This window comes from Oncorhynchus mykiss, chromosome 17 (genome assembly GCF_057628025.1).
Source record: "Oncorhynchus mykiss isolate SJ-2025 chromosome 17, ASM5762802v1, whole genome shotgun sequence".
In the NCBI taxonomy this organism is placed as follows: Eukaryota; Metazoa; Chordata; class Actinopteri; order Salmoniformes; family Salmonidae; genus Oncorhynchus; species Oncorhynchus mykiss.
This window is the reverse complement of record NC_143038.1, coordinates 24710007-24737796: the sequence shown is the minus strand read 5'-3', so window position 1 is coordinate 24737796 and position 27790 is coordinate 24710007. Positions and strand designations below refer to the sequence as shown.

Here is a 27790-nt window from a genome sequence, read left to right as displayed (position 1 = left end):
CTGGTTGGACGTCACTCTTGTCTTTGGGCAACCTCTTGCTATCTCCTGCAGTGTTTGCGGAAGCAAGAGGGGTGTGAGAACCCTGTACCTGAGAAACAGGTGACTATCTCGCAATACAAACAAACGGAGACACAGACACACTGAATAAGAGATCCGGAACGGAGAAAGGGGTGGGGGTAACAGTAATACACTACCATTAGCGCTAACACACAGTATCCATATTAGTGAGTCACAGTGAATTCACAGGCAGAGCTGTATTGAATGGAGCGGAGTGGCTTCTCCGAGGAAGTAAAGCACAGTAGCAGCAGAACCCCTGTTGTTGGGACATGCATGGTGTAGCTACAAAAGGACTTCCTCTTTTCAGGTTTAGCACTGCTACCAGACCATGCAGAGCCTCGTCGGGGAGGCAGAAACTGGGGAAGAGAGGCGAGAAGGTAAGTGAACCAGCTCCAGAATAAGCCACATAGAAGGAGGAATGGATAAGCCAGATGGGTTGCCCAAAAAATAAAACAAATGAAGGTCATTGTTTGCGTTTTCCCTGTAATCATCAAGATCAGGATTTGTGAGGACTGAGCTATCCCTAGATCTGTGCCTAAGAGCAACGTCTACCTGGGGCTAGGGGAGATGAGAGGGGGGAAATAAGGAGGGGGATATGGAGGGAGAGAGTGGGCATGCTGCGAGTTAGCTGTAGGCCCACATTTCTCTATGGGATATCTGTTTATGCTCTACATAGAAAAATCTGCTTAACCCGAAGGATGTCCAAGAGATTAAGTCCTGACAGTTAAAACATTCTTCACAGTTTGAGTTTGACAGGGAGCTCAGGCACAAGGGGGAGGCTGATAGAAAGCAAAGGAGGAAGTGACAAGGTAGAGGGGAGAGAGAGGTGGGAGAGGAATGGGGAGAGAGGGAGGGAGAGACCGGGAAAGTGAGCGACACCTTCGGGAATGAGTGAAGAGAGCAGTTATGTGGCTGATAGGGAGTTGAGTGACAGCTTGAGCCCATATTCAGATTAAGACACAGCAGCTTCTTGTTCTTTCTCAATTGGAAGCAGATGTGGACTTTGCTACTGTTAGCAGTTTCTCCTGCCTCCTAACCTCCTCACCTCCAGGCAGCCACTGTGCACCAAGCAAATACAGCCAGTCAGCACCCTCCACATAGTCTCACTCTACAGTACACAATGTTGAGTTGGTTACCAGATGGTAAAGAAGGCATTTTGAGATGTTGGGTTGTTGTATATTATCCTGTTTGATGGTCGTTTTGAAATATTGCATTCCTACTAAATAATATAGTGTAAGCCAAGTGTTGTTTAAGGTATATGTTTCAATTTAATAATAGCATTTCATCAAATCAGATTGGCAAATACAGATTTTTCTAATTCCTCAACATCCCCAGGAACTCTCCAAAAGACAACCATCTAGTCCAGCATAAACAGATATAGTCTACCAGCAACTACTGCTACTATTTCTACTACTATAAAACATGTCATATCAATTAAGTTTGACTTTCACATAATACACTCTTAGAAAAAAGGGTTCCAAAGGGGTTCTTCGGCTGTCTCCATAGGAGAACCCTTTTGGGTTCCAAGTAGAACCCTCTGTGGAAAGGGTTCTACCTGGAACAAAGGTGTGGGGGACAGCCAAAGAACCACCTTAGGTTCTATATAGCACCTTTTTTTCTAAGAGTGTATGGCTCTGTATAAATGAGCTACACCTCAGGTCTAGACTGCATTTTGGCAACTCTTATTACTACCCTATGGTGGCAAAATCAGAAACGACATTAGAACACCTAAAAAAAAAAAATCACACAGCGGCACTAATGAAGGATCAGACAGGCATTTCCTCACTGGGTCATGTTGCCTGGTTAACCAAACTATTTATTAGCCATAGACGAGTAGCAAAACAAAACACATGTTTGTTTTCTTATTTTAAATATACACTGGCCTATAGAGACGGAGTCAGACTCAGTGAATACTGACAAATGACACAAACGCACTCTCTCCATTACATTTTCAGCATCATTGCAGATAACAGATTCCTTGGACACCGCCCACACGTACCAACCCTGGGATTCGCTAACTCACCTGGCGACGGTGCTGGGTAGGACAGAACCTCGGCCGTCGGAATGGAACAGGTACTGCGGTAAATGCGACTTCCACACACACAAAACTCCCGCTGTGACTCACAAAATGTCTGTGCAAAAGCAGTGGTATCCAAGCCTCTCCAAAGTCACCAAGCAGGGAACAATGAGATCCTTTTATGTTGTGCAGTTGTTAAGCCTGGTCTCAACAATTATTTTGTCATGGAATGAAGGAGCGGAGGCTCGTGCAGGTATTAAAAACCAGGGAATGAGAGTTGAAGTGTAGACCCCACCCACCTTTGAAATAGGAACAGCTGGGGACGCATGCCAGGACTGGGATGCTCTTGTGACTTTTGTACAGTGTAGAATAGGCTACAATACATTCGAGCTTATTACGTTGGTAAATAAAATTCGGGTACATTTAGCCAGTGTTGGAAAAAGTACCAAATTGACATAAAGATACGTTAATAGAAAATTACCCAAGTAAAAGTGAATTTAACCCAGTAAAATACTACTTTTGATTTTATTTGATTTAAAATATACTTAAGTATCAAAAGTAAATGTAATTGATAAAATGTACTGAAGTAACAAAAGTAAAAGTATAAATAAGTACTTTTAGGTGTCAGGGAAAATGTATGGAGTAAAAAGTACATTATTTTATTTATGAATGTAGTGAAGTAAAAGTAGTCAAAAAAAAATGTGTAAAGTAAAGTACAGATACCAAACAAAACTTCTTAAGTAGTACTTGAAAGTATTTTTACTTAAGTACTTTACACCACTGCATTTAGCATTAATAAAATGTGTAGCATTTATGGCATTTCGAAAGTTGTAATAATCGGCTACCCACTGTGGTTTTTCTAATCAACAACTTAACAATAACAACAATAAAAGTACTTTTGCATAGATTTGGCTTAGTTTGTGTAACTGCTGGGGTGTATTAAGTCCTTATGTGAGCATGGTGGGAAATACCAGTACGTCTGTGCTCCTGACACTGTGGAGAATGTGTCATTTTAAACCCCTGACACAGTGAAACCAGGGTCAAATAAGAGCCCCAGTCACCTCTTATAGGGGTTATCTGCTGTTGAAACAATAAAAAAGCATACCCCCACTGTTTCGGTAAAAAGCTGAGGGATGAGGCTGGAGAAAAGTAACCACTCAAATTCATATATGGATGCCAAAACTGACCATCCATGATATCAAAAGTATCATTTTCACCATGTTTTGAGGCTATACAGTGTTTACATTTACTTTTATTTTGGATTCTGATTACCGAATGACAGTTATGTATAGGTTTTATAGGTTATATTTATAGAATCAATGGGTACAAATGATTAATGAATGTCCAAAAATGGATATCGCAACAGCAGATTGGCCGTTTTAAAGTCTATACGAAGGGGGAAATGACAGTGAAGTTATAGTGTGTCAATTCTATGAGACATTTTAACATCAATAGCTATGTCTATAGAAACTGAGGCGAGCATATTAAACTGAACATATTCCACTGGTACATAAAGTCAGTGGGAAGACTTGGGTGTTTTTAATTGTAATGTTGTGATGTGTTTGGCTTATGGGTTTGCCAGTGATTGACAGTTGTTATCCAGTGTGTTCATGTCCCAATTGTATTATACTGATCTGCTATCTAAGCACTCATCTTGGATTTTCTCACAGTGTCTTTGATTGTCTAGTTTGACCTCTGGGAATTTACGAGGAACTCTTTCACTTAGGTCGTCTGCACAATAGCCTCAGCAAGAGTGTGTCAGTACCAATTTTGGGTCCTCCATCTTCACAACCGGTATCCTTGGTTTATTTTCCCTCTTATCCGTCTCTATGTCCACCCTACCACTCGTATCACATAACCTTTTCAACACACCAAATTATAAGGGCACACTCTATGACCCTAGCCCTGTGGTTAATAAGAACATCTCTCTCTCTCTCTCTCTCTCTCTCTCTCTCTCTCTCTCTCTCTCTCTCTCTCTCTCTCTCTCTCTCTCTCTCTCTCTCTCTCTCTCTCAGAATATTTATATTTATTTTATTGTTTATTTAACCCTTATTTTACCAGGTAAATTAACTGAGAACACATATTCACAGCAACGACCTGGGGAATAGTTACAGAAGAGAGGATGGGGAATAAATGAGCCAATTGGAAGCTGGCGATGATTATTGGAAAGAATTCTCAAATCTTTGTTCAGAGAGCTGTGCAGTGCTATTTAGTTAGTCTTTGTTCTGATGGCAGCATGGCAACATTTTGGAAGTGTTTTCTATCTCGTCACCTTGTGCGTGAAGGAAGATTTAATGTGTCTTTCATAAGAACAGAATATATTGCAGATGATTTATATTCTGGTTAGAGACAGTTTGCTCTGTTCTGTGAATGGAGTAGTACACAGCGTTGCACGAGCTCTTCAGTTTCTTGGCAATTTCTCGCATGGAATAGCCTTCATTTCTCAGAACAAGAATAGACTGATGAGTTTCAGAAAAAATACTTTATTTCTGGACATTTTGAGCCTGTAATCGAACCCACAAATCCTGACGCTCCAGACACTCAACTAGTCTAAAGAAGGACAGTTTTATTGCTTCTTTAAGCAGGACAACAGTTTTCAGTTGTGCTAACATAATTGCAAAAGGGTTTTCTAATGATCAATTAGCCTTTTAAAATGACAAAATGTATTAGCTAACACAACGTGCCATTGGAACACAGGAGTGATGGTTGCTGATAATAGACCTCTGTACGCCTATGTAGATATTCCAGTAAAAATCAGCCGTTTCCAGCTACAATAGTTATTTACGACATTAACAATGTCTACACTGTATTTCTGATCAACTTGATGTTATTTTAATGGACAAAAAAAAGGCTTTTATTTCAAAAACAAGGACATTTCTAAGTGATCCCAAACTTTTGAACGGTACTGTACATATTACCTCAATTACCTCGACTAACCGATGCCACACGCACATTGACTCTGTACCGGTACCCCCTGTATATATCCTTGCTATTGTAATTTTACTGCTGCACTTTAATTATTTGTTACTGTTATTTTGTATTTTTTCTTAACTGCATTTTTGGTTAAGGGCTTGTAAAGTAAGCATTTCACTGTTGTATTCGGCGCATGTGACAAATAAAATGTTATTTGATTTGATCACTCCATGGACTGTGTAGTGAAAGGAATGCAATTATGTCTGTTAGCAAGAGGATCAAATGTGTGTGTGTGTGTGTGTGTGTGTGTGTGTGTGTGTGTGTGTGTGTGTGTGTGTGTGTGTGTGTGTGTGTGTGTGTGTGTGTGCGTGTGTGTGTGTGCGTGTGCGTGTGTGTGTGTGTGTATGCGCGTGTAAGAGAGAGAGTAAGAGAAAGTGAGAGCTTTTACTGTATCCCGTAGTCTAGTAGAGAAGAGGTTTCGTGCCACTGCATTGTTCAGGAATTAAAACTTCCACTTTCTCTCTTCTACCCGTATGCACACCTAACATCATAGTGGAAACTATCTTCAGCATTTTGTTGTATACATTGTAACCTTCTTCCTTTGCCAGGTACCTGTATTACTCCTTTGGGAATATGCTTAATATCATAGTGGGTTCAGAATATCTCGGAGTGAAGGCATGTCAATTAAAGGGATAGTGCAACATTTTGCCTATTAAGTATTTTTTCTATTACCCAGAGTCAGCATGCTATCTGTTCTGGTAGACTTCCAGTCATTGCACTAATGCTAGTTAGCAATGACTTGCGAAACTACCTTCAACTTCCTTCAAACTGCATACAGGTACATAAAAATGGTACCCATGAGTTCATCTGATGCTGGGTGAGTAGAAACGGGGAATAATTGCCAAAATGTCGCACTATTCCTTTAAACCCACACTTCCCGTCAACGGCAATCAAGAAAGCAATAATAGTTTTTTATAATGGTAGGCTAATTTGTTATTTTACTTTAATATGTTCACCTAAATCAATTATGGGATTGTATAGCTGTTGAAATGATCGGGAAATTATGGCAAAATCTTGAATTCTGAGTAGTACTCTACATTTTAAGAAATGTCAACCATTTTCGTAATGTCACTCTTCTAAAAGAGGAACAACAATGGAGAGTTTGTCTCTTTTTAATTGATTTTCTATTCATTCTACAGATTGGACCAAAGTTTCTCTCCACTGCCCAGAGTGACCAGGGAGTCAGTGAGACAGTATCTGCAGTTTCCCCCTGACCAATCTGTGCGAATACTCCATGCAAAGGTCGCCCAGAAATCATACGGCAACGAGAAACGGTAAGTCGACAAGGCCCAATAGACTTAACATGGTCATGTCATCATGACACATGTGTAATGGAGTTAAGAACGTAACGTAACCTCACTCCTCAGCTAGCTTGAAATGTCACCAATTCGCACGTTGAAAAGCGGGTGGTCACCTCTACCTCTACGAGGTAGAGGACCCTTGTTCAAGCTCAGTCAGAGGAATGTTCATGGAGCGCTATATGCTAAGCTAGCACACTGATGTCGGTGATACATGCAGGGAGTTTATTGGGTCAGATTGTCGGCAAACTAGCCTTAGCCAGATTGCAGTTGCTTTTTGTATGGTATGAAGGAACATTGTGTGTCTACATACAATAGGTTCTTCTGCCCTCCTCCTTGTGTTTACATCAGTGGCTCAGGATGGAAACTGAAACAAGACATTTTGAATGGTGAGCCCGAGGATGCATGTTCCCCCACACATTTGGCATTTATTTATCCAGTAAGCAATTAAAGTACTGTACTACATGATCTGATTTAAGCTCTGTAATCCTACCCAGCCACTGGTGCAGGGGACTCCTGCTACAGACTCTATGGTTATATGGGCCTGGATAGCTCCTGTGTGACCCAGGCAGACACCTACAAACTAGCCTTCGAGGACCAGCCTGATGCCAGGGTGAGAGGGGGAATCGAAATCAAAATATATCAAGGTGAAAGGGGTCTCCCGTTTTATGACAAACACATGGCCTCCTGTGTTTCCAGCCCAACCTCAAGACTGACCGCTATACAGGGCTTGGGGAGTAACTGATTACATGTAATCTGATTACAAAAAACCTGTAACTGCAATCGGTATATAATTTGATTTGTTTAAAAAATGTTTGGTTACTACATGATTCCATATGTGTTATTTCATCGTTTTGAAGTCTTCACTATTATTCTACAATGTAGAAAATAGTATAAATAAATAAAAAACCTAAAGGAGTAGGTGTGTCCAAACTTTTGACTTGTACTGGTGTGTATATACAGTTGAAGTCTGAAGTTTACATACACTTCAACCACTCCACAAATTTCAAACTATACTTTTGGCAAGTTGGTTAGGACATCTACTTTGTGCATGACACAAGTAACACAAATTTTTCCAGCAATTGTTCACAGACAGATTATTTCACTTATAATTCACTGTATCACAATCCCAGTGGGTCAGAAGTTTACATACACTAAGTTGACTGTGCACTTTAAACAGCTTGGAAAATTCCTGAAAACGATAATGGGAAAATCAAAAATCAGCCAAGACCTCAGAAAAAAATGTGTAGATCTCCACAAGTCTGGTTCATCCTTGGGAGCAATTTCCAAACGCCTGAAGGTACCACATTAATCTGTACAAACAATAGTGCACAAGTATAAACACCATGGGACCACGCAGCCGTCATACCGCTCAGGAAGGAGACGCGTTCTGTCTCCTAGAGATGAACGTACTTTGGTGCGAAAAGTGCAAATCAATCCCAGAACAACAGCAAAGGACCTTGTGAAGATGCTGGAGGAAACAGGTACAAAAAAATATTTTTCCACAGTAAAATGAGTCCTACAGTGCCTTGCGAAAGTATTCGGCCCCCTTGAACTTTGCGACCTTTTGCCACATTTCAGGCTTCAAACATAAAGATATAAAACTGTATTTTTTTGTGAAGAATCAACAACAAGTGGGACACAATCATGAAGTGGAACGACATTTATTGGATATTTCAAACTTTTTTAACAAATCAAAAACTGAAAAATTGGGCGTGCAAAATTATTCAGCCCCCTTAAGTTAATACTTTGTAGCGCCACCTTTTGCTGCGATTACAGCTGTAAGTCGCTTGGGGTATGTCTCTATCAGTTTTGCACATCGAGAGACTGACATTTTTTCCCATTCCTCCTTGCAAAACAGCTCGAGCTCAGTGAGGTTGGATGGAGAGCATTTGTGAACAGCAGTTTTCAGTTCTTTCCACAGATTCTCGATTGGATTCAGGTCTGGACTTTGACTTGGCCATTCTAACACCTGGATATGTTTATTTTTGAAAAATTCAAATGTAGATTTTGCTTCATGTTTTGGATCATTGTCTTGTTGGAAGACAAATCTCCGTCCCAGTCTCAGGTCTTTTGCAGACTCCATCAGGTTTTCTTCCAGAGTGGTCCTGTATTTGGCTCCATCCATCTTCCCATCAATTTTAACCATCTTCCCTGTCCCTGCTGAAGAAAAGCAGGCCCAAACCATGATGCTGCCACCACCATGTTTGACAGTGGGGATGGTGTGTTCAGCTGTGTTGCTTTTACGCCAAACATAACGTTTTGCATTGTTGCCAAAATGTTCAATTTTGGTTTCATCTGACCAGAGCACCTTCTTCCACATGTTTGGTGTGTCTCCCAGGTGGCTTGTGGCAAACTTTAAACCACACTTTTTATGGATATCTTTAAGAAATGGCTTTCTTGCCACTCTTCCATAAAGGGCAGATTTGTGCAATATACGACTGATTGTTGTCCTATGGACAGAGTCTCTCACCTCAGCTGTAGATCTCTGCAGTTCATCCAGAGTGTGCATAGGCCTCTTGGCTGCATCTCTGATAAGTCTTCTCCTTGTATGAGCTGAAAGTTTAGAGGGACGGCCAGGTCTTGGTAGATTTGCAGTGGTCTGATACTCCTTCCATTTCAATATTATCGCTTGCACAGTGCTCCTTGGGATGTTTAAAGCTTGGGAAATCTTTTTGTATCCAAATCCGGCTTTAAACTTCTTCACAACAGTATCTCGGACCTGCCTGGTGTGTTCCTTGTTCTTCATGATGCTCTCTGCGCTTTTAACGGACCTCTGAGACTATCACAGTGCAGGTGCATTTATACGGAGACTTGATTACACACAGGTGGATTGTATTTATCATCATTAGTCATTTAGGTCAACATTGGATCATTCAGAGATCCTCACTGAACTTCTGGAGAGAGTTTGCTGCACTGAAAGTAAAGGGGCTGAATAATTTTGCACGTCCAATTTTTCAGTTTTTGATTTGTTAAAAAAGTTTGAAATATCCAATAAATGTCGTTCCACTTCATGATTGTGTCCCACTTGTTGTTGATTCTTCACAAAAAAATACAGTTTTATATCTTTATGTTTGAAGCCTGAAATGTGGCAAAAGGTCGCAAAGTTCAAGGGGGCCGAATACTTTCGCAAGGCACTGTATATATATATATATATATATATATATATATATATATATGTATATATATATATATATATATAACATAAAATTGATCAGAAATAGGGTGTAGACGTTGTTAATGGTGTAAAAGACTATTGTAGCTGGAAACGGCTGGTTTTTATGGAATATCTACATTGGCGTACAGAGGCCCGTTTTCAGTAACCATCACTCCTGTGTTCCAATGGCACGTTGTGTTAGCTAATCCAAGTTCATCATTTTAAAAGGATAATTAGGCTAATCATTAGAAACCCCTTTTGCAATTATGTTAACACAACTGAAACTGTTGATTTAAAGAAGCAATACAACTTGAGTATCTGGAGCATCAGCATTTGTGGGTTCGATTACAGGCTCAAAATGGCCAGAAACAAATAACTTTCTTCTGAAACTCGTCAGTCTATTCTTGTTCTGAGAAATGATGGCTATTCCATGCGAGAAATTGTCAAGAAACTGAAGATCTCGTACAACGCTGTGTACTACTCCCTTCACAGAACAGCGCAAACTGTCTCTAACCAGAATAGAAAGAGGAGAGGGGGGCCCTGGTGCACATCAGAGCAAAAGGACAAGTACATTAGAGTGTCTAGTTTGAGAAACAGACACCTCACAAGTCCTCAACTGGCAGCTTCATTAAATAGTACCCGCAGAACACCAATCTCAACGTCAACAGTGAAGAGGCGACTCCAGGATGCAGAGTTCCTCTGTCCAGTGTCTGGACATCTTAATATTTTTATTTTATTGCGAGTCTGAGATATGGCTTTTTCTTTGCAACTCTGCCTACAAGGCCAGCATCCCGGAGTCGCCTATTCACTGTTGACGTTGAGACTGGTGTTTTGTGGGTACCATTTAATGAAGCTGCCAGTTGAGGACTTGTGCGCCGTCTACTGGAGAGCTTTTCTTTGTCTACACCCCTTCAGCATCGTTCACACCCTTTTCAGCTTTTGCTTACACCCATCTCTTTAATGATTCACATGCAACCAAAATGTCAAGACTAAAGGCTGGTTTATTCTAGGGGTGTTCGTGAATTTTAATCTGGAGTGCCAGAGTGTGCCTGGGCATTCGTAAATTCAGAGCGTTGTCAGATTGGCTGTTCGTAAATTCAGAGCGCATACTGGACACAGGCTGAAATGTAGGGTTGATCCAAGCGTTCTGACCCAACAATAGCAGTCAAGCACCCAAGCTAACTGGCTGGTGTTGGCTCGCTAGTTCCAGACACAAATGAGAGAACAGCTCACTCCGACCATTTTATTTGCCTTAGCAAAGCTGGTTAGGCTGTTTTTATGTTATCCAGAGCTTTAGAGACTGCAACTGTGCTGCTGGCAACAATTTAATTACACTTTTTTTTGCCAATGTTTACTGACACTGGCCATATTTAATGGGTATTGAGCGTTCGTAAATTCGTCAGTTATTCTGTGCTTTTGCACACTCAGACAAGAGTGCTTTGAAATCAGAATAGATAGCCAGAGCGAATTTACCAGCTACGTCTATCGACAGTTGTCACAGTGACATCATAAACATTATTTTGAAATAGGTACTTGCATAGTGGAGTCTTGTTTAGACATGTAGCTAGCTAGCTAAACAATGAACCATAATCCCAACTCATAACGTTACTATCCTGCATGAATCTGCAGGTAGCTAACCAACCAGGTTCAATGTTAGCTAGCTACCATTAGGCTATAACTTGCAATGCAAATGGCTCTGAGATACAAATACTACTAATGACACAGACTATACACTGACACAGACCATACACAAATTACGGACACAGACCATACACGCCAGCCAGCTAATGTTAGGTAGCTAGCTAACAGTACACTTTAACTTCAAAAGAAAAGTACTTTCTGACTAAATTAAAAACGTGTAATAGCTAGACTCTCTTACCCTACATAGATGGACGCTTCTCCTTCTCTGTCATGGATGCCATGGGTGCCCTTAGTTAGAAGATGTAATCTAGAGATAGGTGTTTTATACAACAGCCTTCTGTGTGTTCTCTTTTCGAAACAATCTGCATATTTGCAATCAAACACCAGAATTTTCTCCATATCCTTAGGTATCATACTCTAATTCCACCAGGCATTCCACGGATTTCAACTTGGTCCTCCAGAAAGTGGAGAGCATCTCTTATGCAGTTCTACTATGTGATATCTTTCAAAAAAGATGCGTTAGAAATAATTACCTACACATACTGACCAGCTCATATTATAGACAGAAGCAGACCAATCCGAACTCATCTCTCGGCATGTCCAGCCCACTCATTACCTCAGTCAATCATGGCTAGTGGGAGGTTGCTGTCTTTTTCCATGACTAAACTAATTAGGCTCATAATTTATTACAAATATTCATATTTACAGATGGCATACACATTTGTTATTAAGGCACATGAAAGTTCACATGTTCCAGAAGGCATTTCGGCATTTTGATTTTTTTTTTAAGTTTACATTCAAATGGCACTTCTGTGAAGTAGTGACACACGGTATATGCCTAGTTTACTGAAACTAGTCACATATGGACAGTACCAAAACAAATGACTCTGTCTCTTCACAGAAAAATCTGCAGAGCTAGGATGGTTGTATCTCCCATATATATATATATAACATTCTATTGGTTGCAGGAATGTTGTATAATCATTTAAATTGTAAAACTCTAAGTTTTGAATCTGGCGTCGTTTTGGGTATCAGTTTATAAACTATGTGCCATGTAAATATCTTCCCAACTATTTTGCAATGTGTATGCTGTTTCTTTTTTGGTCCTTAAATGAAACTGTTATACTTTTTTATTTATCACAATTTTCTTTAACCAATTTTGGTCTTTAATGCAGGGATGACAGACAAGTTCCTTACTTTCTCCCCCTTCCACTTTCCTCTTCCATTTTTGCAGTAATGCTGCAATTAGTTTTGGATAGAGCAGACATTTCCATAGATTTTTGTTAGCTTTGTGTGACATAACTCCACCAGTCCTATTTCTGATATAATTTACAAATATTATACCGTTTTTAAACATTTATTCCCAAAATATGTTTTATCAATTATTATATTTGAGTTTAACCATAACATTTTTTTCAATATTTGTTCCATCTTTTCTGGTTGATTCAACTAAAATTGCAACCAACTTTCTGTGGCTTGTTTTAAATATAGCGATATTTTGGAAATTATTTCAAAGTGAGAGATTGAAATCTGAATAAAGGGAAAAAGTCAATTCATGAGTACAGGGGGAGCCATTCTTACTAATCTACTAGAGAACCATTTTGCATTTAAGTATAGATTTTGTATTACTGAAGCCTTTAGTGAGAGGTCTAATGCTTTAATATTTAATCATTTCTGCCCTCTGAATTATTATTCATTATATAAATAGCTCTGTTTAATTTTGTCTAGCTTGCCGTTCCAAATAAAATTGAATATTTTTTGCTCATATAATAAAAAAATAAAAAATGTTTTTAGGTGTAGGCAGGGCCATAAGCAAAGAGTTAAACTAGGATATGAGTTAATCAGGGTGATTTTTGTTTTTACAAATAGAGAGCTATTTCCCTTACATGGTAGAAAGATCATGTAAGAAATAATTTATTTTTGCTAACTTTATATTTCTTTCTTCTGGGATATGAATACAGAGTATGTCCACTTCACCATCAGACCATTTAATTGGTAAACAACACGATAATGTGAAAGCTCTATTTTTTTGTGATCCAATGCGTGATATAGTACACTTATTATAATTTTATTGTAATCCAGAGAGGTTAGAACAATTATCTAGATCCTCTATGAGGCTGTGGAGGGATCCACATTGTGGATTTAAAAGAAAACATGAATCATCAGCGTACAATGACACCTTTTCTATTTAAGCCCTGAATTTCTAGCCCCTTGATATTATTGTTGGATCTGATTTTAATAGCTAACATTTCAATGGCCATAATATGATATGCCGATAGTGGACAACCTTGTTTTACTCCTCTTGACAATACTTTCCGAGAAGTAGCCATTATTTCCTATTTTTCACCTAGGGTTACTTATATAACTTTAACCCATTGTATTCAAGGCATTTATATATACATTCCAGTCGTACTTTATCAAAAGCCTTTTCAAAGTCAGCTTCTTAGACTTGCTTTCCATGACAGATAAGACACATTTCTATTTGAATTTGATTGGGTCGCCCAAAAAGTTACATAATGCAGCTTTAACCACTCTCAAAATCACAGACAGAGCTATGGATACAAGGACTGACTATCCATAATATAGTAATTATAGTTTTAACCATGTTTTGGTTATATAGTGTTTCATTACATTTATTTTGTTTACAAACATTGGAGTAAAATAAGCTTGTGCTCTTTTTTGGGTTCTGATGGGCTACAACAGTTGAAGTAAGTAACCTACCCTGCCGCTATATTGACCCAGACAAGGTTTCATTAACACTTTATTACAAGAGACTATTGACAGAACAAACGCAGCGTATGAGGCACTTCTGAATGTTTGCTTTCTTTTTTATAACAGATGTTTGCCTGCGCCAAGTCCCTGTACATCTCTGACACAGACAAAAGGAAGCACTTTCGCCTGGTCCTCAAGCTCTTCCTTGGTAACGGGCAGGAGATTGGCTCCTTCCTCAGTAAGCTGATCAAAGTTATCTCCAAACCGTCCCAGAAGAGGCAGTCTATGAAGAACGCTGACTGTGAGTGAAAGGTGATCCTAAGGTGCCACAATCCCCAGGGTCACGGTGGGACTAGAGTGGAGGTGCAGGTTGCCACTCCCTAATTAGGCCAGACATGTGTGCTTATGATCCAGGAGCACACACTACGAGTCCAGTTGTGTTGACATAGTGGTCTCCTACCCCTTGCGAGATCCAAAGGAAAGGCGCTAGAGAGGTTTGACAGCTGAGATCAAAAGTGGGGTGACATAGTGTGCACTGTGTACGAAAGGAAATACCTGCAATTGTCATGCTGCATCAGTCATTAATGAGAATGGTATATGCTTATTTATGGGCTTATTTGTGGTGTGTATTTATGTATATGAGGTAGGGAAATGTGTCATGTGCACAACATGTGAAAATGAAATATATTTGTCATGCTGCATACCACGGCTATGTGTGTGTGTGTGCGTGCGTATGTGTGTGTTTGTGTGCGCATTCGTGTGTGTACACACGTCTGTATGTTTGCGTGTGTGTACATTTGCAGTGTGTATTTCCACGGGGTCGAGGGTGGCTCTATTCAACCGCTTGCGGTCCCAAACGGTCAGCACACGTTACCTGGCCGTAGAACGAGGGGCCTTTGTAGCCAGTGCCAGACAGTGGACTGCATTTACAGTCACTCTAGGTATGAACGGTTGTCTGAACCACTGTCTCTCAGTCCTCCATCTACACACTCTCTCTCTCTTTACTGCTGTGGGCAGAATGACTTGTCAGAGCCCTTATGAAAGGAAGAAGTAAATATTCTAGCTGGTTGTAATGCTGGGACAATATTTGTTTTCCATCATGAAATAAAAAAACATCTGCTAATACATTCCAAGATGGATTTTCAACCTTTCTCTGATTGGAATCAGATCCCAAAAACTAAGATCAAGCTCACCCCAGAAGTAGACTCCATAGGCTCATCTGTTTTTCATGTTTTCATCCTACTGCTATTCATTCACTTACATTGTTTTAACTTGTCTGTGTGTCTGTCTGTGTGTCTGTGTGTCTGTGTGCGCAGTGGAGGACCGGCAGGCTGACTCGGAGGAGTTCACGGTGTGTGAGGGATTCATCTGCTACGGCTGTGTGGTTCAGCTGGTCTGCACTGACTCCGGGGTGGCCCTGCCCCCCATGGTAAACACACACATGCAATATAATCGGATATCACCTCAATGGTACCATTATGCTGGAGACCTTGATAGCTGCAGTAGGCTGAAGTCTGACCACCTTAATTCCACTGTATTCCATAATTGGGGTATATAATAACGTGTTATAGTTTTTCCAGATGTTATATGGTTTGCTGTACAGCAGAATTCTATTGTTATTGTTGTCTTACTCATATTCATAGGATGGGATTATTTTCAACCCTTCATGGCAATTCGCTGATCAGACCCCTTTCACGTACCCCCAAATTGGCTTTTGAATAATACAGCTGATGGTTTAGAGTAACATTCACCTACATTGTACACATATACATGTTATTTAAGTTGAGGCAATTTGCTGACATTTTTTTTTTGTTGCAGAGGCTTGTATATTTTCTGATGTGGACAGCCGAAGAACCTATTTAGGTTCTTTTTTGTCTAAGTGTGTAGCTCAGGACCAGCCAGGAGTTATCTATAATGGGAAGATGATACATTGGCTTTCCCTGACAGGAAGACACAATCTTATTCAGGGGCCTCCTCCAGACATAACATCATCTAAGCCATGTTATTAACAAAGCTATCATGTCGTACATAGATTTAATAGTGGTCCAGTTGATTTTAAAAAGAGATTAAGCCAATGATGTGTCATATTGGAATATAGATTCCATTATATTCCTATCATACTAGTACATGTATTTCTTATTGTCGATTTTATTATAGAGAGGAGGCCAACGATGTGTCAAAAGGATGATGGATTCAGTTAGATCCTTGTTGTTTTTGGATTCCCTCCAGGTGATCCGCAAGGTGAACAAGCAGCACGCCATCCTAGATGTGGACGAGCCCGTCTCCCAGCTTCACAAGTGTGCCTTTCAGTTCAAGGACAACAGCCAGATGTACCTCTGTCTGTCTAATGAGAGAATCATACAGTACCAGGTTAATATGACCCTATTCACACGATTGTGCCGACCCAAACCTGCGCTTGCTCTGATATTTTCTCTTCTCATTATGCTTTTCAACACGGTCCCTGCAATAGTGGGTGGTATTGGGTATTGGCTTTGCTCGGTTTGACTCAGTAGTGTAAGAAGCCCTCATGAGAGGTAAAATGTCACTTGTGGGACATGATGATACATGTCCATGCTATAACACTCGCTAGCACTCGCAATCATTATTTAGCCCAGAATTAGGTCACATACCTAAATTAGTAGCTAAGGGATAGTGTTACTGAACCTATTCCTCTGGCCCTGGGTTCACGAGCAGTGAGACAGTTGTGGAATGGGGGGGGGGGGGGGTGTCAATGGGCATGGAGGAGTTAACTTTTTTAACTTGGGTCTTCCCAGGTCTCATCCAGTCTGAGGGACCAGAGCAGAGAGGTGCTGAACGATGGTTCATGTTGGACCATCATCGGTACAGAGGCAGTGGAGTATACGTTCTGTGAGGGCCTGGCCTGCGTTCAGGGCGCCATCAGCCCAATACCTGTCATCACAGGACTGGAGGTGCGGTCTTAACACTACTGAAGCTGACAAAACAAATCCATTGAGGAACAAGGAACTGCAGTGATTCAAATCAGCCTTGTTTTCTGTTCCTGTCAGTACGACAAATTGTGTTATTTTTTTTAATGTAAATTGCACAAAGTAACATTTAAGAGATGTGGATGGGGGAAAATGAGTACTGTAAGAGTACTGTACAATACAGTACCTAAATAATACAGTACTAAAACTCCTACTATTGGTAGACTCCCCTTGTAGGTATATCATTCCAGTTTACAGAATAAGAAGTGTGTGTGTGAGGGTAGAAAAATCAGTTTAATGTTGATATGATGGTTTGATTGAATTAATGTTGAATGTGTCCTTTTAGGTGAATGGTGGAGGACACGTAGCCATGCTAGAAGTAAATGGAGAAAACTTTGGCCCCCATCTGAAAGTTTGGTTTGGAAATGTGGAGGCAGAAACTATGTTCAGGTACATTTTAAATCTCACAAGTAACTGTTCTTGTTCTATCAAGTAAATGCAATGCCTCAACCAGACCAGTGTGGTGTCCTTACAAAGGAGGACACATATAAAATGCACAGTGCAAACTTGTTGTTTCAATTTACTAATATCTATGTACTTGTTGTAGTTATCAGGGTTATAGGCTTAATGGCCCTCTGGCCTACTTTAGTTTGTCTTGCTTAGTTGCTTTTTATGGCCACTTCCAGGTGAACGTAGACTGTTCCTGAGGATTACAAGCACGCCAAAGAACATTTGGAGAGGCCCCAGTCATATTTAAAACTTCCGCTCTCATTCATTTTACCACATGAACTCCAGGTGGTACATGGAACAGCACAGGTATACAGGACTTTGAGTTACATTTAAACAAGGCCGTTAGAACTTGGTTTGTAATAAAACATTTCTGAAATGTACATTTGGAGGACATTTTCCCATCGGGCTTGGCCGTAGGATTACAATGCAGCCCCAGAAGCTTGACCCAAATATGAAAGTAGCCATTTTGTGATGTACATAGGTATTCAGGTGAACAGAAGGGTATTTAAAGGGGCAGTGCGGTTAAAACATTTTTTTCCCCATTTCCACACTATGAGGTTAAAATTACACTCTGAAATTGTGAACGTGCCTTTTTTTGCTTTAGAGCTGTTTGGGAAAAAAGGCCAGGAACTTTAGTTCATCTTTGATTTGCATTTCTCCCACTTCCGGTCCCGCACGATCAAATTGGTACTCCTCATGTTGACATGCACAGGAGAGAGGTAGGTAGTTATGCATGGCCAAAAGCATTTAGAGATTGTACGGTAGTTGTTGGCTACAAGGCAGCAATTGTTTGTTTGCACTTCCACTTGTTTGTCTTCCATCAGAACAATCACTTTGTCTGGTTTGGCATATGCACAGCAAACTTCAACAAGTTAGCTAGCTAACTACACTTACACCAGCCAGTGACTTTGCAGCTGTCATCGTCCATCAAGGTTCTGTCCCATACATCTAGCATCCGGGAGTAACCTTGCAAGAAGTAAGTTTCTAAATAGTTATTCTTCTACCTACTTATTATTATTACTATTAAAAGTAAAGAACATGATATTGTGGTTCTAGCTACTAGCCTTGACCGCAACTAGGATAGCTAAGTAGCTACTGACATAGGTACCTGTAGCTAGCTACATAAAAAGTAATGTCAGAATCGTAAAGGGGAAACGTTGCCTCCCACAATGTAAACAATGTTCCCACATAGCCAGCTACACTTTTCCCCTATTTCTGGGACTCAGCTACCTAACGTTAGCTTGTAGGAAGATAGTCAGTTAGGTAACGTGATTAACACCGATACGTACACATTTGCGCAACCGCTGCATTTAAACGAGGCTGCAATAAAAACTAATGTAGTGACTGCATTGGCATCAAAATGCGGTGTGAATTATGTTTCTATTCAAGCGTTGATTGACATGGTAATGGACCAATAATATTAGAGTAAAGTTGAAAAAACTGACCCCTCTGACGCTGTATGTTAAATTGTGATGTGTCACAACGTAATAAATTGTCACAAAACTCATTCTGTGCCATACAGCCTCTTTCCACCAGGTGTAGCCCTTTTCGCAAACTAAAAACAAGAAATTATCAATGGTGAGTGTAATGGTGATTGTAAAGTTAATGACTTGTGAGTTCATCAATCAATCAATTGTTATTTTTTGTGTAATCATTGCGAGCCGTCATGACTCTAAACCCTGTCAGCAGCAGTTTAATTGTGAAGATAAATTTAGCGCTGCCCTAAAAACCCTATTCAAATTCGACACAAACCTTCAAATAGGTATGTAATGAGACGTTATATAGTGTTTTATATACATTTTAGAGGTGATAAGTTGGACAAATCGGGTGAAAAAAGCAGTTTTCCCACATGACATATCTCCCCCTTTCACTATTACGCAGTAGCTTTCACTTCCCCACCCACCATTTTAAAAAGACCCGGCGGAGCTCCATTGCCTTCAATCATGCAGAGATGGGCAGCATGAAGGTGTCGTCATTGATTTTGCTGGCAAGGGGGGAAATTGTGCTTTACAATGGTATTCATATTAAAGTTGACCTGGAAGTATTGTTTTTGGGCGCTAAAATAAGGTCAAATGTACGGAACAGCACGATGTACAAAAGTGTGTTAGCTATTGTTATACTATAATACTAGGATACTGACGAGACATTTAGCTATATTAGCGATTCTGACATTGCTTCATTATGAACAGGTACCTAAGTAAATGAACGTCATGTCAATATCCTATGGTCGAAGCTACGTCCATCCTACCTTGTTAACTGGATCCCTATAGAAAGTGTAGGCTGGAAATGTTACAGTTTACATTGTGGGTGGCAACCTGACTGTCATTGCCGCCATTCCCAAACGCTTCGCCAGATTTGAACATTTATGAAATAAAAATGTGTCCCTAATTTAATACAACCGTTAATAGAATGTGGTTGTGATAAACAGAGGCCTTTCTGTTTTTGTCCTGCAAATGTGGCTCTAATTTATTAATGGTTGGAGCTATAAGCTTATTATGACCCCATTCCTGTGAAACCTAAGATTCTTAGGAACACAAGCTGTGTAGGAATTGTTAGAGAATAGAGTGGACAGGACCAGGCATAATCAGACTGGGGGAAAAAAGCACCGCAATAATTTTCTACACAGAACATCATACACAATTATTGCCAGGTGATTTTCTTATCATTTTCCAATATCTTTCTGAATAATTTCAGTCACTTCAAACCATACTTCCTTTAGATTGAAATACTGTCAAAGTACTTTCAGACTGATTTGTAATAACAGGCCATCATAGAGCTAAATAACTTTTTTAACTTTGGCAATTGATGGGGTAACTACTTGGCAATAACTATTTTTATGTCACCACATTCTATACTGACAAAAAATATCAACGCAACATGTAAAGTGTTGGTCCATTGTTTCATGAGCTGAAACAAAATATCCCACAAAAGCTTATTTCTCTCAAATGTTGTGCACAAATGTGTTTACATCCTTGTTAGTGAGCATTTCTCCGTTGCCAAGATAGTCCATCCACCTGACTGGTGTGGCATATCAAGAAGATGATTACTTAAACAGCATGATAATTACACAGGTGTACCTTGTGCTGGGGAAAACACAAGGCAACTCTAAAATGTGCAGTTTTGTCACAGCACATTGCTGCAGATGTCTCAAGTTGAGGGAACATGCATTTGCTGACTGCAGGAATGTCCACCAGAGCTGTTGCCAGATAATTGAATGTTACTCTACCATAAGCCACCTCCAACTTTGTTTTAGAGAATTTGGCAGTACGTCCAACCAGCCTCACAACCGCAGACCAAGTGTAAACACGCCAGCCCAGGACCTCCACATCCGGCTTCTTCACCTGCAGGATCATCTGAGAGCCACCTGGACAGCTGATGAAACTGGCTTTGCACAACCAAATAATTTCTGCACAAACTGTCAGAAACCATTTCAGGGAAGCTCGTCTACATGCCAGTCCTCACCAGGGTCTTGACCTGATTGCAGTTCTGCATCATAACTGACATCAGTGGGCAAATGCTGACCTTCGATGGCTACTGGCACGCTGGAGAAGTGTGCTCTTCACGGATGAATCCCGGTTTTAACTGTACCGGGCAGATGGCAGACAGTGTGTTTGGCGTCATGTGGTCGAGCAGTTTGCTGATGTCAACGTTGCGAACAGAGTGCCCCATGGTGGTGGTTGGGTTATGGTATGGGCAGGCATAAGCTACGGACAATGAACACATTTGTATTTTGTCGATGGCAATTTGAATGCACAGAGATACCGTGATGAGATCTTGAGGCCAATTGTCGTGCCATTCATGCGCCGCGATCACCTCAACCACCTTAGTCTTAGGGGTCAAGCCAAATGAATTCAGCCTCCTGAGGTTGAAGAGGCACTGTTGCATCTTCTTCACCACACTGTCGGTGTGGGGGACCATTTCAGATTGTCAGTGATGTATATGCCGAGGATATTATTGTATGTTGCATTTATATTTTTGTTCATTGTATAATCAAAGGTAAGGTGTAAGAGGGCAGTGAATATTCAGTTTCAATTTAGCAAAATTATGGTATGGATATGAAAGTGGGTCAGATGTATTGCAGCTCATAGTTTGTTTGTCTGTCCTTCCCCCTGGTCCTGTGTGGCTCAGCTTGTAGAGCAAGGTGCTTACAACGCTAGACTTGTGGGTATGATTCCTACAGGGGACCCGTATGAAAAAGTATGACAATGTATGCCCACACTACTGTAAATTGCTCTGGATAAGAGTGTCTGCTAATTGACTCAAATGTAAATGTCCATTTAGTTCTGCAGACAAGCTCCCAAACCCATCCAGGATGGGTTCCCTTAGAATCTTGGAACTCCTGGTGGATACAAAGGACTACACAGGCTGCAGCACCACTCCTTTCCTATGGCCCAGATACCCCCAGCCCCAGCACCAACTGACAAAGCTCCTATATGCCACATACCTGTAATATCTACCAATGTCTTCTATTGGTCATACAGCCCATCACAGATAGATGAGTAGCCCCTTTCCATTGACAATTTCTACTAAGTCTGTCGAAGGGCATGGTTTAGCCACTGCATGTACTAAAAATAGTCATATATAGCCCCGTGATTGTTCTGCTATGCGGACAAAAGTTATATATAGTACCAGTCAAATGTTTGGACACCTATTCATTCAAGGGTTTTTCTTTATTTTTATTATTATCTACATTGTAGAATAATAGTGAAGACTTCAAAATTATGAAATAACACATGTGAAATCATGTAGTAACCAAAAAAACAGTTTTAAAAATCAAAATATTTTTTTTATTTGACATTCTTCAAAGTAGCCTCCCTTTGTCTTGATGACAGCTTTGCACACTCTTGGCATTTTCTCATCCAGCTTCATGAGGTAGTCACCTGGAATACATTTCAATTAACAGGTGTGCCTTGTTAAAAGTACGTTTGTGGATTTTTTTCCCTTGGTTACATCATTGCTGCATGGAATGTACAGATGGATCCAGGGAAGGCGAGAGCATGATAGATTGGCCCTAGCCTACGTCCAGAGTGTTTCCTGGGATTTGTCAACTTCTATCGCAGCTTTATCCGGGGTCACAGCACCCTGGCTTCTCCTGTCTGCACTCACCTCTCCCAAGGTACCGTTCACATGGTCCCCAGCTGCTGACCGGGAATTCTGGGTCCTCAAGCACTGCTTCACCACTGCATCCATATTGGTTCATCCTGACCCGTCCTGTCAGTGCGTGGTGGAGGCCGATGCTTCGGATGTTGGAGTGGGGGCTGTCCTGTCCCAGCATTCTGCCCTTGACCTCAAGTTACATCCCTGCGCCTTCTACTCCCATCACCTTAACGCAACGGAGAGGAACTACAATGTGGGGAATCGTGAGCTTCTCGCTGTGAAGATGGCGTTGGAGGGGACGGAACATCTGTTATTGTGTGGACGGACCACAAGAACCTGGAATATCAAGCTAGGTGGGCCCTGATTTTCACCCGGTTTAACTTCACCTTCTACCGACCAGGATCCAAGAACATCAAGCCAGATGCGCTGTCACGGCGCTTTTTGGACCTCGAGCCCATCCTTTCCACCTCGTGTCTGGCGACGTCACTCTTCTGGGGAATAGGGATGCAGGTCTGTGAGGTGCAGCGTTCCCAGCCGAACTTCGGGGGGGGGGGGGGTTTGTTTGTGCCTAATGCTGTCCGCTCCTCTGTCCTGGAGTGGACCCACTCCTCCAGGCTTGCCTGCCACCTGGGTTACCGTCGGACAATGGTTATTGTGCGACAACGCTTTTGGTGGCCTACCATAGTCCTGGATATCTCTGCGTTCGTCGCTGCCTACACGGTCTGTGCTCAGAACAATACTCCTCGGCAAGCTCTGGCTGGTCTTCTTCAACCACTGCATGTCCCACACTGTCCATGGTTTCACATATCCCTGGACTTTGTCATGGGTCTTCCCCCGCCATCCTGACTGTAGTGGACCGGTTTCCCAAAGCTGCCCACTTCATTCCTCTCCCAAAGCTACCCTCTGCCAAAGAGACGGCCCAGCTCATGTTGCAGCACGTCTTCCAGATCCATGGACTCCTGGTGGACATGGTCTTCAACCGGGGCCCTCAGTTCTCATCCGGTTCTGGAAGGCATTCTGCACGCTCATTGGGTCGTCGGCCAGCCTGTCCTCCGGGTTCCACCCGCAGTCCAACGGGCAGTTGGAACGAGCCAATCAAGACCTGGAAACGACTCTTCGCTGCCTTGTCTCCACCAACCCCACCACCTGGAGCCAGCAACTCGTGTGGGTTGAATACCCACGCTACGCCCTCCCCTGCTCTGCTACTAGGATCTTGCCTTTCAAGTGTTCCCTGGGGTATCAGCTCCTGCTCTTCTCTGAGGAAGAGGTCGGCATACCCTCGGCCCAGATGTTTGTCCGCCGCTGTATCGATGACAAGCGGACCGCCACCGGACCCCGGGTCCCTGGTATCATCTCGGGCAGAGGGTATGGCTGTCCACCCATGACCTGCCCCTCCGGAGTCCCGCAAACTTTCCCCTTGCTTTATCGGCCTTTTCCCTTCTCCAAGATCATTAGCCCCTCTGCTGTTCATCTTCTGTTGCCCCGTACCCTCCATATTAATCACACTTTTCATGTGTCTAGGATTAAACCTGTCTCACAGTCCTTTGTCTCCTGTTTCCATGAAATAAACTTTGCCCCGTAGATAATCATGGCATTCTGCAATGAGTAGACAGCAGACAGGGTATACTGTAGGCCAGGATGGTCCCCCATGCAAATAGGCTGTTCTGGGCCTGCATCTTCTGGTGACCTACTGCATCTTCCTATTGAAGACAATGCATCTTAATTTGTTATATCATTGTTGTACTAGGTATGCCTTTTGTTTGGATGACATGGCAAAGTAGCCTACACACCTGTGGAAGTTCATTGCTTTCAGGGTCCAGCTCCAACTGACTGGTTGAATACCATGTGCCTTTGTTGTTGTTTTTTGAAGGGGTAAGGGGGTGCGCTCTAGATGATTCTATCAGCCAATCAGGGCTGTATGTAAATGTATTAACATTTGTAGCCCCACGTCCACACAGTTGGACTGAGCACTTCAGTGGCCCAAGAAGGTTCAGGGAAACAAATTCAAAAAATATATTTGGGATTTATATTCAAACATTTAACACACACAGTAATTTATTAGACCTAAAGTGAAAATAAAAACATGGCAAACATTCTCATGTAAAAAGGAGGTACAGTATTTCAGATGAAGATTCATTTTTGTCCTCCACAAAATATGTTCTTTAATTAATCCAATGGATAGGCCCATGGTTGCACAATGGAGTTCAAGTGGCTTGAGTACCATTGGAATTGCTTGGCTCAGCTGTCCAACTCTTCAGCCTGTTGTAATGGTGTGCGGAATGTTCCACTGCAGCATCAGGTGTCTCTGAGGTTTTAGGTAATTTAACCAAATCCAAGCATTTGTTCTGATGTCATCACCACCCTTAAACCTCACCCAAAACACTGATATATCATTTGCTGGGGTCTTGCCAAAAGGTTCTGCAAGTATCCTCACCACCACAAGATCAGTGTTTGTATAACATTGTAATCCACAGTATGCTCTTCGTACCAAGGCTGCAGGAAATGTGTGAGAGAAACATAATCTTCCACTGCCATGTAAATTAAGCTGGATTCATCATTTTTAAGTGAAGAGCTTAAAATCAAACACTATTAGTGAGAGATTTTGCGACTTGAAACATGACTTGGAAAAAACACTTAACTTGGACTTGAGCATCTATGACTCGGGACTTAACTTGGACTTGAGCTGTATGACTCGGGACTTAACTTGGACTTGAGCTGTAGGACTCAAGATACTCGAGAGACTTGGATTTCCCACTCTCAAAAGAGCAGCACCACCTTCCTCTCCTGTTAAATTATGTTATTACACCGTGAACATACATTTGTGGCAATGACTTTACGCAAAGCGGAGAATCTTAATGGGTTATATGGGGAATGACTGTTAAATTCTGTTCTGATCTGCCTAGCACCGCTGCTGTCCTATATTTTCAACGCTTGACACTTGAAAATATGCACTCTTGAGCAAGAGTTTCTGTGAATGTTTATTCTCAGCCAACGCGCATATAGTGGGCGTGGGGAAAGCAACAACACTTGATTCTAATTGGCAATGTCACAATATCAGTCAAACTGTAGCTGTAGTATCAACACTATCTGTAAATCATAATTTGGATGGCCTTTCTATTGGTAATGGCCTTTCTATTGGTAATGTTGATTCAACAACCATTTATCTCATGATCTATGAAGTTTATTATGTAGTGTACTAGTTGGCCGAGTGCAAGGGAAACAGAAAATATAATATGAATTTAAAAATTGTATTGATATTGGTATAAAACACTTAACCATTGACTTGAGGACTCAAAACCCAAAATTGGGGATGTGGCTTGACTTGAGCTCTGGGACTTGGGACTTGACTTGAGACTTGCCCATTGTTACTTGGGACTTGACTTGAGACTTGCCCATTGTTACTTGGGACTTGACTCGAGATCCGAAGGAGATCTCTGCTATTATTTGTCTCAAAACTGAAAATGTTTGCCCAAGCTTCCTGGAGAACCCATGGCGATTAAGGCCGGGATTCAATCCAATTAACGACTTGAATACAGCGCTAAACTTTTAAAGACAATTTCAATTGCAACAATGTGCGCGTTCCCTGTGGGTCCTGTGGATGTCAGCTCGAGCTGAAATCGCTGCAGTCCATTGTTTCTCTGTCTTTGAATCCTGGCCTAAACCCCTGTCTAATCTAGTATTGGTGAGACCATAAGCAGTCTAATCCTTCAAAAGAAGCACGTTTTGATTAACAAGTTGAATCCAAAAAACATTCAGATTTTCTTCTAAACAACTCTGCATTAATTCTAACTTAAACCACAACTTATTTAGTAATAAGCGATCAGGCCTGGAATCTACAGCAAGAGCTGCCCGACTCACCTCTCTATTGTGTCACTGCAGGTCACCAAAGTCCATGCTGTGTGTGGTTCCAGACGTGTCCGTGTTCAGTGGGGAGTGGAGATGGCTGCGGCACCCCATCACCGTACCTCTGTCCCTCATCCGTCTGGATGGTTTGATCTACAGGAGCACCTTCAGCTTCACCTACACCCCTGAACACAACACCCCCCCGCAGGCCAGAGGGGCACTGCAAAATGCCCCAGAGTCTGACACTCTCATAGACTTCATCCACCAAGAGTTCACACGCACCAACTTGCACTTGTTCATGCAGAACTAGCTAGTAGGGCTGGGCTGCATTAGGATTCTTTACCCTTCTCCTGAGGTGTGCACTCATTCACTCCCCCTCCTGCATTTAAAAGCATTGGATCAGAGCAAGCATGACTGGGGGAAGTTTCCACCATATTCCTGACAGCAGCTCATTCCTTTTTCTTCTTCTTTTTTTAGAGTGCTTTTTATGTCCCTCAGGAATGATGTATGTACATGTTGCTAAACACTCAATTGAACAGTTGGATCACATACATACATAGTGCTCCCGAGGCTCCCGTGTGGCGCGGCTGTCTAAGGCACTGCATCTCAGTGTTAGAGGTGTCACTACAGACCCTTGTTCAATTCCAGGCTGTATCACAACCGGCTGTGATTGGGAGTCCCATAGGGCGGTGCACAATGTGCCCAGCGTCATCTGGGTTAGGGTTTAGCTGGGGTAGGCTGTCATTGTAAATAAGAATTTGTTCTTAACTGACTTGCCTAGTTAAGGATAAATAAATACATCTATGCAGTAAAGTTACTAAAGTTATTTGTTTTCTCTGTAAATCCCCATTTTGGCATGTCCCAAGTCATGTACGTCCAACTTCTAGGAAGAATTTAACCCACTTAACCCCAAGTTTTCACCGAGTTTTCTCTATCATTTTGAAGCCCTAGTTATTTTGTTGCTTTGGGAAAGAAATTTCAAAAGATTTTTTACTTGAATAATGTGGTTAGTAATTAATATACATGTGTCCCTCAGGTGAGATGGTTCTACTCTTTTTGGACATTTTCTGGTACACGTCAACTCTGTTACCCATAGATAGAAATGTATTAAAAAGTAATGTTTTTTGTTAAGGTTGCATAAAACTGCACCCCCCCCTGCACACAAAAAGCTCCCATTCCCCCTGTCACAAGGGGAGATATTGCTGATTTAAGATTAAATCCACAACCCTTTTACGGTCAACCCTGTAGCTGTAATAGACATTTTATAGCAATCTTTCTTTAAATGTAACCTTTTGACAAGGAAAGCATGTTTATTATGACATAATATAACATCTACTTTGTGCATGACAGTGCTCTTTACGACAGTGTTAAAATTAGGTGAAATAAATAGTTATTTTTGACAAATTACACTACCCAAAAGGCACTCTATTTGTGAAATGACACAGCAGTACTTACTGCATCTTCATTACAATGGTATTCTCTTCACATCTTCGGCAAGGACAGGAGAGGCCTGTGTTCAAACAACTGTGACATGTTGCCT

The 27790-nt window shown here is 41.4% G+C and overlaps 2 protein-coding genes across 5 annotated transcripts in view; one reads left to right on the top strand and one right to left on the bottom strand.

Moving 5' to 3' along the window:
• Window positions 1-2445, bottom strand: part of LOC110493849 (matrilin-4) — a 41800-nt gene extending 39355 nt beyond the window's left edge. The window contains exon 1 of one of the 3 annotated variants that reach the window (XM_090205132.1): window positions 2081-2445. The gene's annotated coding sequence lies outside the window, so the exon portion shown is untranslated. The remainder of the gene's footprint in view (window positions 1-2080) is intronic. The other 2 variants (XM_090205131.1, XM_090205130.1) reach the window with 2 other exon arrangements.
• On the top strand, window positions 85-27067 carry rbpjl (recombination signal binding protein for immunoglobulin kappa J region-like). Of its 2 annotated transcripts, XM_021568367.3 has the most exons (12): window positions 85-434; window positions 2013-2130; window positions 6187-6321; window positions 6664-6734; window positions 6843-6958; window positions 13982-14156; window positions 14659-14796; window positions 15172-15284; window positions 16085-16225; window positions 16630-16785; window positions 17147-17250; window positions 26287-27067. In XM_021568367.3, exons 1-12 carry the CDS (start codon window positions 386-388, stop codon window positions 26558-26560), a joined length of 1590 nt encoding a protein of 529 aa, XP_021424042.3. In that variant the 5' UTR covers window positions 85-385; the 3' UTR covers window positions 26561-27067. The 2 variants fall into 2 exon arrangements, with proteins under 2 accessions (XP_021424042.3, XP_021424043.3); XM_021568368.3 differs by lacking the exon at window positions 16630-16785.
• The last annotated feature ends 723 nt before the right edge of the window (window positions 27068-27790 follow it).

Excerpts from the sequence above, each read along its gene's own strand:
- rbpjl (XM_021568367.3), top strand. The coding sequence starts at position 386 with ATGCAGAGCCTCGTCGGGGAGGCAGAAACTGGGGAAGAGAGGCGAGAA. Across the intron at positions 6,322-6,663 it reads TCATACGGCAACGAGAAACG|GTTCTTCTGCCCTCCTCCTT; the intron begins GTAAGTCGACAA and ends TACATACAATAG. Across the intron at positions 6,959-13,981 it reads AGGACCAGCCTGATGCCAGG|ATGTTTGCCTGCGCCAAGTC; the intron begins GTGAGAGGGGGA and ends TTTTTATAACAG.